This window comes from Trichomycterus rosablanca, unplaced genomic scaffold, assembly GCF_030014385.1.
Source record: "Trichomycterus rosablanca isolate fTriRos1 unplaced genomic scaffold, fTriRos1.hap1 scaffold_235, whole genome shotgun sequence".
NCBI lineage: Eukaryota > Metazoa > Chordata > Actinopteri > Siluriformes > Trichomycteridae > Trichomycterus > Trichomycterus rosablanca.
Window position 1 is genome coordinate 48,925 of NW_026947063.1, and position 12,451 is coordinate 61,375.

At 44.6% G+C, this 12,451-nt stretch overlaps 1 protein-coding gene across 1 annotated transcript; it reads right to left on the bottom strand.

The window, feature by feature from the left end:
• Nucleotides 1-1,011: 1,011 nt before the first annotated feature.
• LOC134307027 (trichohyalin-like) lies at nucleotides 1,012-3,344 on the bottom strand. The gene is made up of 3 exons (XM_062990415.1): nucleotides 1,492-3,344; nucleotides 1,264-1,404; nucleotides 1,012-1,163 (listed from the first exon to the last, which is right to left on the bottom strand). Exons 1-3 carry the CDS (start codon nucleotides 3,305-3,307, stop codon nucleotides 1,096-1,098), a joined length of 2,025 nt encoding a protein of 674 aa, XP_062846485.1. The 5' UTR covers nucleotides 3,308-3,344; the 3' UTR covers nucleotides 1,012-1,095.
• Nucleotides 3,345-12,451: the final 9,107 nt, after the last annotated feature.

Here is a 12,451-nt window from a genome sequence, read left to right on the forward strand (position 1 = left end):
TCACCGGAGTTTGGTTTTGTTGCTTCGCGTTTTCGTTCGTCTCTTTCACTTTCTCCTGTCTAGTGGAGCTCTTGCTTCGGTAAGACGATGTCATAATATATTATGTTTTTGCCCAGTTTTTGATCGTTTTGTTAGGAATTTATTGTTCAGTTGGACGGAGCTTTAGTTTTACGCTGTTACCATCAACGTGACGTCACCGGAAGTCTCTACCTGTCTTTTGTCTTTGTTATTTTTAAATATATGTTGGTTCATTTACATCTCTGCGTGTGTGTCCGCCCCTTCCTCGCCCATCATCGCCCACATATCGTTACAGTTTATGATAGGACACACAAACCTTTGCAAGTAAATAAAAATAAACTTGCCAGCAATGAAAGTTGAACCTTTCGTACATATGAGAGGTTATATGTACGAGACCTGCTTCCCTTCATATTGAACTCAAATCACTTGTCTAACATTTGAATCACTGTTTTAATGGGTGTGGCAACAGTGTCTAGGACAGGAAAGAATAACCTGTCCATTAAACTCTTGACAACGGGTTGGAGACCTGTTTATATTCCACCTGCTTTAGAAAGCAATATTTTTTTTTACTCACATTTTAAGCCGCCAAAATGATTACAAACCTGCCAAAGTGTGTTTTTCCCTGCCAATTTCCAACAAAATCGCAAAATCTGGCAAGCTTTTTTGAAGAACAAAAAAAGTCGCTAGAGGGGTCTAAAAAGTCGCTAAATACAGCGACAAAGTGGATAAATTGGCAACACTGCATACAAGACACCAGCACAGCCCCCACACCTCTACACTTGACACGCCCACAGATGACGCCACGGTTCGGGCTGAAAAACCCAGTATTCTATGGTGCCAGATTAGACGCTAGTTCGCTGTCTGGAACCTCTTTTATCTGGAACTAGAACCGGAACCATTCCACGTCGGTGGAAAAGGGGGATCGGAGCGATTGGATCTTCATCGGTCCAACCCTCAATACCCAACGTACACAAAATCAAACCGACCAACATGTTAATGAAGGCACTTTATTGTTATTTTGATGTTGGAAAAGTCGGCGTGTGATTGGATGATCTCTGGATCGTCACCACCTCAGCTTCAGACGTTGAAGAACTGGAACCGTTTGGTTCTCAGGCTGGTTCTCCTCGACTTGGGCATCGGGACACCTACACAGCAACACAGAGCCGACATGCACACGTGTTACAGGAAACTCCAGCGTTACTCCACCTAGCGTGTATAACGTGTATTTCTGAATTTAAACCAGACCTTCATCTTCACACGCGCTCTCCATCAGAGCCCCGGACTCTCCAGGTTGGGCTTCGACGATGGGGGAAACAAGAACGTCGTCCTGCAGCTGCTCGTGGTCCGGTTTGTTTGAGGACACCTCAGAGATGTTCTTCAGTGGATCTGATGGAGAAATGCAACCTGATTCAGTTTGTAACGTTCACCTTCATCAGATCACCACCATCCATCTATAAAATCCCTCAAATGTACCTTCAGTGCATCCTCTATCCAGGTTCTGCTCCTTCACTTTCCATGTTTGGTGCTCCAAAGCTGCTGGCTCCTCCAGTTCTGTCCACTGGTGCTCAGGTGCTTCATCCCTGTCTGGTTCCTTCACCCGGTTCACAAGAACCACCCGCCTGTCCTGTAGACCCACCTGCTCCTCAGGATTATTAACCTTAGTCTTCAAACCTACCTGATCCGCTCGTTCTTCTACCTTTGTCATCTGGTCCATCTGAAGCACCTGCTTCTCCAGCCTTTTGTTCTCCATCCTCTCCAGGTTTTTGAGGACCATTTTCTCCTCTAAATTTGGCTTCTTTATTTCAATCTGGTTCTTTCCTACCTGCTTTGGTTTTAACACTGTGTCCACTGGGTCCACCTGCCTCTCTACCTTCTTCACAACCTGGTCTGGTTTTTCCACTGGGTCCACCTGCCTCTCTGCCTTCTTTATCTCATTCTCTATGAAACGAACCCTATTTTTTACATGTCCCTTCCACTGGTTTATTAGGATGACCTGCTCTGGTTCTTCCACCAGGTTCAGCGGGGCCATCTGCCTCTCTACCGTCTTCACGACCTGGTCTGGTTTTTCCACTGGGTCCATCTGCCTCTCGGCCTTCTTCACGACCTGGTCTGGTTTTTCCACTGGGTCCACCTGCCTCTCGACCTTCTTCACGACCTGGTCTGGTTTTTCCACTGGGTCCACCTGCCTCTCGGCCTTCTTTATCTCATTCTCTATGAAACGAACCCTATTTTTTACATGTTCCTTCCACTGGTTTATTAGGATGACCTGCTCTGGTTCTTCCACCAGGTTCAGCGGGGCCATCTGCCTCTCTACCGTCTTCACGACCTGGTCTGGTTTTTCCACTGGGTCCACCTGCCTCTCGACCTTCTTCACGACCTGGTCTGGTTTTTCCACTGGGTCCACCTGCCTCTCGGCCTTCTTCACGACCTGGTCTGGTTTTTCCACTGGGTCCACCTGCCTCTCGGCCTTCTTTATCTCATTCTCTATGAAACGAACCCTATTTTTTACATGTTCCTTCCACTGGTTTATTAGGATGACCTGCTCTGGTTCTTCAACCAGGTTCAGCGGGGCCATCTGCCTCTCTACCTTCTTCATGACCTGGTCTGGTTTTTCCACTGGGTCCACCTGCCTCTTGGCCTTCTTCACAACCTGGTCTGTTTTTTCCACTGGGTCCACCTGCTCCACTGGGTCCACCTGCTCTAACTTCTTCATCTCAATCTCAGAAACCAAAACCACCTTGTTTACTGGTTCCCTCCTCTGGTCCTTTAGGACGACCTGCTCTGGTTCTTCCACCAGGTCCCGTGAGGCCACCTGCATCTCTGCCTTCTGGCGTCTCTGCCACCATTTTCTCTTCTTTACCTGCTTCTCCATCTTTGGTATTTGTTCTGCCTGGTCCTCTAAAACATTCTGCCCCACTCCTTGCCCCATCTCTTCACCCTTTACCCTGCTTCCCTCCTGACCCTCCACGTCCTGCATCTCTACCTTCTGGCGTCTCTGCCACCATTTTCTCTTCTTTACTTTCTTCTCAGGTTTGGTTTTTCCCAGAACCACCTGCTTCTCCATCTTTGGTATTTGGTCTGCCTGGTCCTCTAAAACATTCTGCTCCACTCCTTGCCCCATCTCTTCACCCTTTACCCCGCTTCCCTCCCCACCCTCCACGTCCTGCATCTCCACCTTCTGGTGTCTCTGCCACCATTTTCTCTTCTTTACCTTCTTCTCCGGTTCGTTTACCCGCCTGTGCGGCTCGTCATCGTCAGATGGAGAAGTCCAACAGGAGAACATGTTCATGCTGCTTACTGTCTCGGCGTCTCAGATCAAATGAGCACAAACACACGAAACGCGGCTATTTATACCAGAGGTTTGGAGTGTGGTGATGTCATGATGATGATGTCACAATGTGTGCATGTAGCTGAGAGTGGTGCTGATCATCATCACTGCTGCTCTCAGCATCATTAACCTCTAGTGTAGAGCGGGACAGTGGGAGGAGCTTCGGGCCCTATTAATCGAAAGGTTGAGGGTTCGAATCCCAGTTCTGCCTTTTAGCAAGACCTTTAACCCTGTTTGCTCCAGGGGCGTAACAGCTGGAATACTGCACACCTGTACATGTATACATGACAAATAAAGGCAATCAATTCTATTACCATATACGTATTTACACACACACACACTCACACACACACACACACACACCGACCAGGCATAACATTATGACCACTGACAGCTGGAGTGAATAACACTGATTATCTCTTCACTACAGCACCAGCAGTTAGTTGATGTTAGAAGCAGAAAAATGGATGCACGTTTGGATCCTGGTCTGCAGGGGTCAATATCTATCAAAAGTGCTCCAAGGAAGGGACAGTGGTAAACCGGCGACAGGGTCATGAGCACCAAGGCTCACTGATGCACGTAGGGAGCGAAGGCTGGCCCGTGTGGTCCGATCCAACAGACGAGCTCCTGTGGACGTTCTGCTGGGAAACCTCGGGTCCTGCCATCCATGTGGATGTTACTCTGATACGGAGCTCCTACCTAAGCATTGTTGAAGACCATGTTCACCCTTTTATGGAGACGCTTCCCTGATATCTGTGGCCTCTCATAGCAGGGTGATGCGCCCTGACTCTGTACTGGTTATAAACGCTCTGTACTGGTTATACGAGCTCTGTACTGGTTATAAACGCACTGTACTGGTTATACGAGCTCTGTACTGGTTATAAACGCACTGTACTGGTTATAAACACTCTGTACTGCCCAAATTCATCGGTCGTCGTTTTAGTACAACAAGCGTTACGTTTTATCTTTCACGTTAAGTGTTTTTCGTTGTGTCCGGGTCACTTTTATCACGTCATATCACACAGTTCATCTTTTTTTAGGCGCTGCGGCAAACTGGCTCAAAATGTAACCAGGTGAACTTTAAAGGATAAAAAAAGCAGCATCAAGCTCCATACGAGCAGTGTTGCTAACTCCTCAGTAAGGAAAGTAGCTATTGGCTGTCCTAAAAGTCGCTAGAAGTCGCTAAATGACATCATCGCCTAATTTGCATAAGTTTCATTTGCATGTAATTGACGCTGTAGAAGAGAGAAATAACATCGTGGGAGAGACAAAAATATGTTAGAACTACTAAATATGTTTAGAACTACAAATGAACGTTCTTCTGTTGATTCGTGTTTTGTTTTTGTTTTTTAAGACAACACTGAGCTACTATGGGCAGGGTTGCCAGATTGCGACAGTAATTTTCAGCCAAAATGCATGAAAAACGCCCAAAACACAGGATAAGCAGATGATGTTTAGCATTTTACAAATAATAAAGCAGTTAAACCATCATGACGTACAAATGAATATCTTAAAATGTACAGATCAGTAATTACAGTACATTATAAAGGACTAATTATTTTTGCTTGCATGTCTTTGAAGTAGCCTACCAAGTTTGTAAAATGCATTATTTGTGTCACACTTTGAGCCTCTGTGTGCTCCAGTGTGCCACGCCCTTCTCTCCTCAGTCTTCAGCCAGCTCCCCTCTCGTGATTGGTTCCCTGAGCTAATTAGCCCCATTAGCTGGGTATTAAAGAGAGGCTCTGGGAAAGGCTGGTTGGAGATGATTCTGGTAACTCTGTCTGATTTCTGGTGACTCTGTCTGTTTGGTTTTTGCCGTACACTCTGCTTGTCTTTTGCCTTTGTCTTTTATCTGTCTTGCCTTTGTCTTTTAGTCCTGTTTAGTCTTGTTTAACTCTGTTATTTCCTGTTTAGCATTTGCCTGTTAGTTTTTAGTCTTGTTTAGCCTGTTTTGCTCTGTTCTGTCTAGTTAGCCTGTTTAGCCTGTGTTTGTTAGCCCTCTTATCCCTGTTTAGCCTTTGTTTAGTACTGTTTACTGTTTAGTCTGTTTACACTGTTTAGCCTTTGTTTAATTCTGTTTAGCCTGTTTAGCAGAGGCGGAAAGTAACGAATTACATTTACTCGCGTTACTGTAATTGAGTAGTTTTTCGTGTACTTGTACTTTTTAAAGTAGATTTTACAGCCTGTAATTTTACTTTTACTTAAGTATGTTTTGTATTAAGAATTGTAATTCGCTACATTTTAAATAACATTCGTTACGAATTCTGGGATAGAAAATAAACTGGCGCTGAAATCTCAAGATGGCAACAGACACCTTGTCAGACACCTGTGCGGGCCCTTCTGAATCCGAAGTTGAACCCCGAAGTAAATAATAATAATAATAATGAGTTCAACTTATATAGCGCCTTTAACCAAGCTCAAGGTCGCTGTACAGTAATAGAGCGGTAACCAAAAAAATAAAAAATAAAAACAACAAAAAAAAAAAGTGTGTGAGGATAGGTTAGAAATATAGGTTCAGGAGGTAGAATGAAAATGTTGTGAGAAGAGATGGGTCTTTAGAGACACCTTAAAAACAGAAAGAGAAGAGAGAGAGCGGAGAGTCGGGGGCAGCGAGTTCCAGAGAGTTGGGGCGGCAACGCTGAAGGATCTGCCGCCCATAGTGGACATCCTACATCTAGGAACGGAAAGCTGATTTGTGTCTGACGACCTTAGTCTGCGTGATGGTGTGTGACGTGTGAGAAGTTTAGTAAGATAGGCGGGGGCGAGACCATGAAGTGCTTTAAAAGTGAGGACCAGGGGTGATGTGGTCAAACTTTCGGGTAAATGTCAGGACCCTAGCAGCCACATTTTGTATAGTTTGCAGGGGACTGAGGGTTTTGGCGGGAAGCCCATGCAATAAGGAATTGCAGTAGTCCAGACGGCTGGTGACGAAAGCGTGTATCAGTGTTTCCGCCACCTCAAAAGAAAGAAAGGGACGGAGACGAGTAATGTTGCGAAGGTGAAAAAAGGCTGATTTGGATAGTGATTTCACATGAGGTCCGAAAGAAAGCGTAGGGTCAAACAGAACACCAAGATTTCGTACCCAGTCAGAAGGTGTGATGGAAACATTCCCAATGAGGAGGGGAGAGTTTGTGAAGGAGGAAAGTGAAGTTTTAGTGCCCACGTCAAGAAGTGAAGAAAAAATACACATAGCTCCGGGGAGAACCAGGGAGAAGAGTGAGACCGTGGAACATACCCAGTTTTCACCGGAGCTAAGACCTCAATGGCAGATGCCATCGATTGATGGTAAAGTGAGACAGCCTCCACCGGTGAGCATACAGAAGTAATACTGATAAAGTTTGAGTGTTCCAGAGTAGCCATGAGAGATTGAGGACTGATAGCGGAATAATTACGATAGGAAATGAAACACCAGTAATATGACCAGACACATTACTGATAACGTTTCCAGTTGCACATATGAGATCTAGAATGTGGCCTTGTTTATGTGTTGGAAAAGTTACATACTGCTGGAGATCAAAACAATTCAACAGTGACAAAAAGTCTGCAGAGGGGGAGGAGTTAGCGTCAAGATGTACTGTACTATAATGTTGTATATCTGTACATTTATAGCTTTACATGTATACACTGATCAGCCATAACAGTAAAACCACCTCCTTGTTTCTACACTCACTGTCCATTTTATCAGCTCCACTTACCATATAGAAGCACTTTGTAGTTCTACAATTACTGACTGTAGTCCAGCTGTATCTCTGCATGCTTTGTTAGCCCCCTTTCATGCTGTTCTTCAATGGTCAGGACCACCACAGAGCAGGTATTATTTAGGTGGTGGATCATTCTCAGCACTGCAGTGACACTGACATGGTGGTGGTGTGTTAGTGTGTGTTGTGCTGGTATGAGTGGATCAGACACAGCAGCACTGCTGGAGTTTTAAAATACCTCACTGTCACTGCTGGACTGAGAATAGTCCACCAACCAAAAATATCCAACCAACAGCGCCCCGTGGGCAGCGTCCTGTGACCACTGATGAAGGTCTAAAAGATGACCGACTCAAACAGCAGCAATAGATGAACGATCAGGACTGTGGACAGTGAGTGGACACGGTATTTAAAAACTCCAGCAGCGCTGCTGTGTCTGATCAACTTATACCAGCACAACACACACTAACACACCACCACCATGTCAGTGTCACTGCAGTCAATTAGCCACTGCCAATTCTGCCCGCTAGATGGCGCCCAGCTGACCAGTGGCAACACCGAGGAGTTCAGGATCTCGGCGCTGGTGTGCTAGTGGAATATCCCGCTGTGCCACCAATAATTGTATTGTAGTCCCTGTATTTGTGTCATGTCCTGACATTGTGTCCTGACATTGTGTCCTGGCATCACGTCCTGGCATCGCTGTAAATCCTGATAAAGGAATAAGAAGTTGTGGACTAATTTTTGCCCCATTACAGACTTCCATACCATTAAATGAAATATCAGCTGAACCAGTGAGATGTATAACTCAGTTAGTGTGATTTTCTGTCGGTTCTGGATGTCTCATGTTGTTCTGAGAGCACATTATGGGCGGAAGAGCACATTTCTGCTGGAACTATTGATTTCTGAAGGTTGTGATTCTGTTTCCTTCACTAAGAAGGATATATATATTTTTATTTATGTCTTATAAAGTTCGTTTTTTTTCCAATACAGGAGGTTCGTCTGTAAGTCCGTGGCTGTGCTGTGAAAGCAAAAGAAGCATAACAGAGACTGGGTTTGAATTTCTCATATCTGGTGTTGAGTCACTGTCCGTCCTGAACTGACCTCAGTGCTGAGGAAATGGTCTGAATAACTGGAGAGGGGTGGTGGGATGACGCAGCTTTCAGAGTCATGATGAAATGGGTACGATTACCGCCTCCGGTCACTGTCTGTGATCAGCCCAGCATGTTCTCTCCACCTCTGATGTGGTTTGTTTCTCTCTGATGTCTTAAAAGCATGGCAGTAGGTGGAATTCTCCTTTAGGTGGAAGTTTATATGAGTGTGCAATGGATTAGAGGTCTGTCCACACTGACTGGGTTAGGTCTGCTCAGATATATTTACAATACTTATTGATCCGACACTGGGAGAACATGCCTGGCCCCCCAGCTGGGGAATGGAACCCATGATCTTCTTGCTGCGCCATCCAGGATGTGAAATTGCTCGTCTAAATTGCCTCTATGTGCAAGTGAGTCACAATAAATAAACTGGGGTTTAAGTCATTCAATTATTAGATTCAGTTCATTGTCCACATATTGTCCATTGTCCAGACCTGACAGCGCTACCCACTGCCACAGAGAGTGTAATACTTAACACTTTGCCATGTTGTGCTTGGTGTAGTTTTGCACAGTTGTGCTTTTTTGGTAAAATGGTCTTTATTCACCAAAAATCCAAAATACACTGTAAATAAAATAATTAATAGATGTCAGATATCAGCTGTCTTCATTTTGTCTTCATCTATATTACGTTTTACAACAGGGAAGCTTCAGGGAAAGTGGATGAAGCATCAAATATCATCACGTACACCACTAAATATTTGTCTACATGCGCTATGAAGGTTATCACAACTGAGAAGTGGCAAAACTGTGAGCCTCTGCGCAAAACGCTGCTTTGTGAGTGGTGCAGTAAAACATCCTCAAAGTGTGAATATGAGCTGAATCTGCATTAGTGTGGAATAAGCATCATATCCAGCGTTACAGCTCCACATGTATCTGTGTTTATCTGCTCATAAATTCTCTCCACTAATGAAATTCATCACTTGCTGTATTAGTACAACAAGCCACGTTAAGTTGTTCGTATGATTCGAGTCGCTTTTACAGTGTCATATCAAGTGTACAGTGTTTCTCATTGGAGGAGCTTTGAAAAGGTCAGCGGCAAACTGGGTCAAACTTCAATCAGGTTCTCATGTGAATGCGCCCTAACACCCTCTCTTCACTCACTCGCTTATCCAATTAGGGCCATGAAGGAAGGGGGTTGTCAATGGGCACAGGGAACACAGTAACACCCTGGACGGGGCGCCAGTGCAGGGCAGAAACACAAATACACACACACACACACACACACATATGCCTATAGGGCAATTCAGTGTCTCCAATTAACCTGACTGCATGTTTTTGGACTGTGGGAGGAAACCGGAGCTCCTGGAGGAAACGCACACAGACATGGGGAGAACATGCAAACTCCCCATCGAACCCAAGAGCTTCTTGCTGTGAGGCCACAGTGCTACCCACCGAGCCACAGTGCCGCCCCCTCTTTCTACTTCATGTCTAATTCTCTGCTGCAGTTCAATCAGCACTAAACAAGACCTGTCCAGATCTAGAAACAGAAATGATTGATCTCGTCTAAAGGTCGTGAACTCATTCGCGCTCGGACAGGGTCCACTCTTTTGGATTTAGAGGGGTGACGGAGGGCACGGAGGCGCTGGATGGAAGCTATCTGTCCTGCAGTAATCAGATCTGAAGCCATTTTCAAATTTCATTCCGGCCAAACACTTTCTGACACGACTTTCACTCTGTAGAAGCAAATTTCATTTTGTTTAAGATCTTTTTTTCTCCTCCCGACCAGTGGCACCGCCCACGGAGGATTGATTCACATATGCATAATATGCTTCTTTCTGATATGTTTCATTAGGTGCTGTACATTTCAGTCAATAATGTATATTTTTACAATAGTTCATGTAAAAATAAAAATGCAGGCAGCCAACCGCCATTGCTGTATCACACTCCGGATTGTAGTTGTACAGTAAAATGTTAATTGTACCGTATTAGTCTATGCACATCAGATGGGCGGCACGGTGGCTAAGTGGGTAGCACTGTCGCCTCACAGCAAGAAGGTCCTGTGTTCAATCCCCAGGTGGAGCGGTCCGGGTCCTTTCTGTGTGGAGTTTGCATGTTCTCCCCGTGTCTGCGTGGGTTTCCTCCGGGAGCTCCAGTTTCCTCCCACAGTCCAAAAACATGCAGCCAGGCTAATTGGAGATACTGAATTGTCCTATAGGTACCGAGCCACTAGGATGAATAAACCAGCGCATTGTAGTGCCGGTCCCAAGCCCGGATAAATAGGGAGGGTCGTGTCAGGAAGGGCATCCGGCGTAAAAACTGTGCCAAATCAATCATGCGGATCATGATCCACCGGCGACCACTAACGGGAAGAAGCCGAGGAAACTGAGTCTATGCACATCAGATAATTAGTCATCAACTTGTCTGTATACTACAGTAACAGACTTCCTGAAATGTAGTTCTGGTTTTTCGTTTTGGTGTGCCACCCCAAGATCTTCAGTGGCCCCATCTGGCCACCCCTATGAAAAATTTCTGCAATCGAGCTGCACAATGGCTCCACTCAGCAGGATCCCCCGTCCCAAGAGGTCGGAGGTAACCAATTACTGATACTCTGTTTTAGTGTGATTATAAAATATTTAGCTGGAATAATTAAGCTTTTATTAGAGTATTTTAATATGTTCTTGTACTTTTACCTAATTAAGGGTTTTGTACATTTGCCACTTCTGTCTGTTTTATGTCAGCTCACAGCTCACAAACATAGTAAAAAAGTCACTATGTGCACATTATTGAATGTAAATGATTTATGTGAGTGTGTAATATTGTTTCTCTTGCACTGACGTCTTGGCACCGTGAATGAATGATTCCTTTCAGCTGCTCCCAATAGGGGGCGCCGCCACGAAATATGCACTTGGGACTGGCACTAGGGTTGCCACATGTGTCCACCCCAGTGATTACGTTCATATAACACCATGTGTCTTCTGTATTTGTGAGCCCCTGGATTCAAACCCTGATACTCAGGCCCTGCTGCTTCCAGGGTCTGTCTGAAAACCTAGATTCTACATAGACAGTTGTAGCCTAGCGGTTAAGGTACTGGACCAGTGAGCAGAAAGTTGCTGGTTCAAACCCCACCACTGCCAGGTTGCCACTGTTAGGTCCTTGAGCAAGGCCCTTAACCCTCAATTGCTTACACTGTTAGTCGCTTTTGATAAAAGCATCTGCTAAATGGCGTAAATGTAAATAGACACATTTTACATCATTCTATGTGCGCTCCTGAGAAGAGGGCGTGTCTAAATTCTTAGACCCCTTAAAATGCTCCTACTGAGGCGCCTTAATTCTGAGTGATGATCTGACTGAATGACGAGGGAGCGTCCGACGCCTCCTCTGTGCTGAAGTTAATCCCAGCATTCAGTGCGGCACAACTTTTCTCACAAAAAACTACAAACATGGCGGACGAATGAAATGCGGAGCAACCAACGGAGTTCTTTTCAAATGTAAATAAATTCTCATTGATGTTTAATTTATATAAAGGAGCACAAGAGTCGTTTATTAGTAAATTCGAGCTCGTCAGGGACAGTTTAAACATTTTCAGTACACGGAGGGAGACGTCAGCCGGCATGCTAGCAAGTTGTGCCGCTTCATTTCATTGGTTTGAACGACCTGAGGCTAACTGAAGTGACTGAAGTGACGTAATTGGTGTAATCTGTCATAGTCGTGCGTCTAAATAATCTGCCTTATGAGTTCCATGTCTTATTAGAATCCTCTCTACTGAGGCAGCTGATCAGGTAGGTAGTCGGCAGCAAGGCAGCTCACTAGGTTTTCAGCCAGACCCCCAGAATCATGGCTCTTTCCATTATATCACACCAGCGTGACATAATACAGTATGTAGTGTTATTAAGGGGGGGGGGGGGCAAATGTAGTGTTATTTAACTTTGTGGCAAAGGACTACTGCCAGTGGGTGACAGCTCTGTGCCCATATAAAGAAACAAAAAGCCCTCCTGCTAATTTGCAATCATGTGATTTATTTTATTAATTCAGAATTCAGAATTCAGAATACTTTATTGATCCCAGAGGGAAATTGCAGTTTTTTTACAGTAGCACCCATTTATGTCAAAATAATAAACACTCTACTCTCTTAAAACAAAGAAAAAAGAAGAAAATTTTTTAGTTAAAAAGTTATATACACACAATTAAATAATTAAAATGCTTACGTTATTATAATTGCCCATGTGAAAAATGAATATTGCACATATGAAAAAACTGAACATTGCACATATTAATACTGAATATTGCACGTATGAAAACTGAATATTGCACATATGAAA

Coding starts and splice junctions, on each gene's coding strand:
- LOC134307027 (XM_062990415.1), bottom strand. CDS start 3,307: ATGAACATGTTCTCCTGTTGGACTTCTCCATCTGACGATGACGAGCCG. Junction 1,405..1,491: donor GGATAGAGGATGCACTGAAG/GTACATTTGAGG, acceptor TTTCTCCATCAG/ATCCACTGAAGAACATCTCT. Junction 1,164..1,263: donor GAGCGCGTGTGAAGATGAAG/GTCTGGTTTAAA, acceptor GTTGCTGTGTAG/GTGTCCCGATGCCCAAGTCG.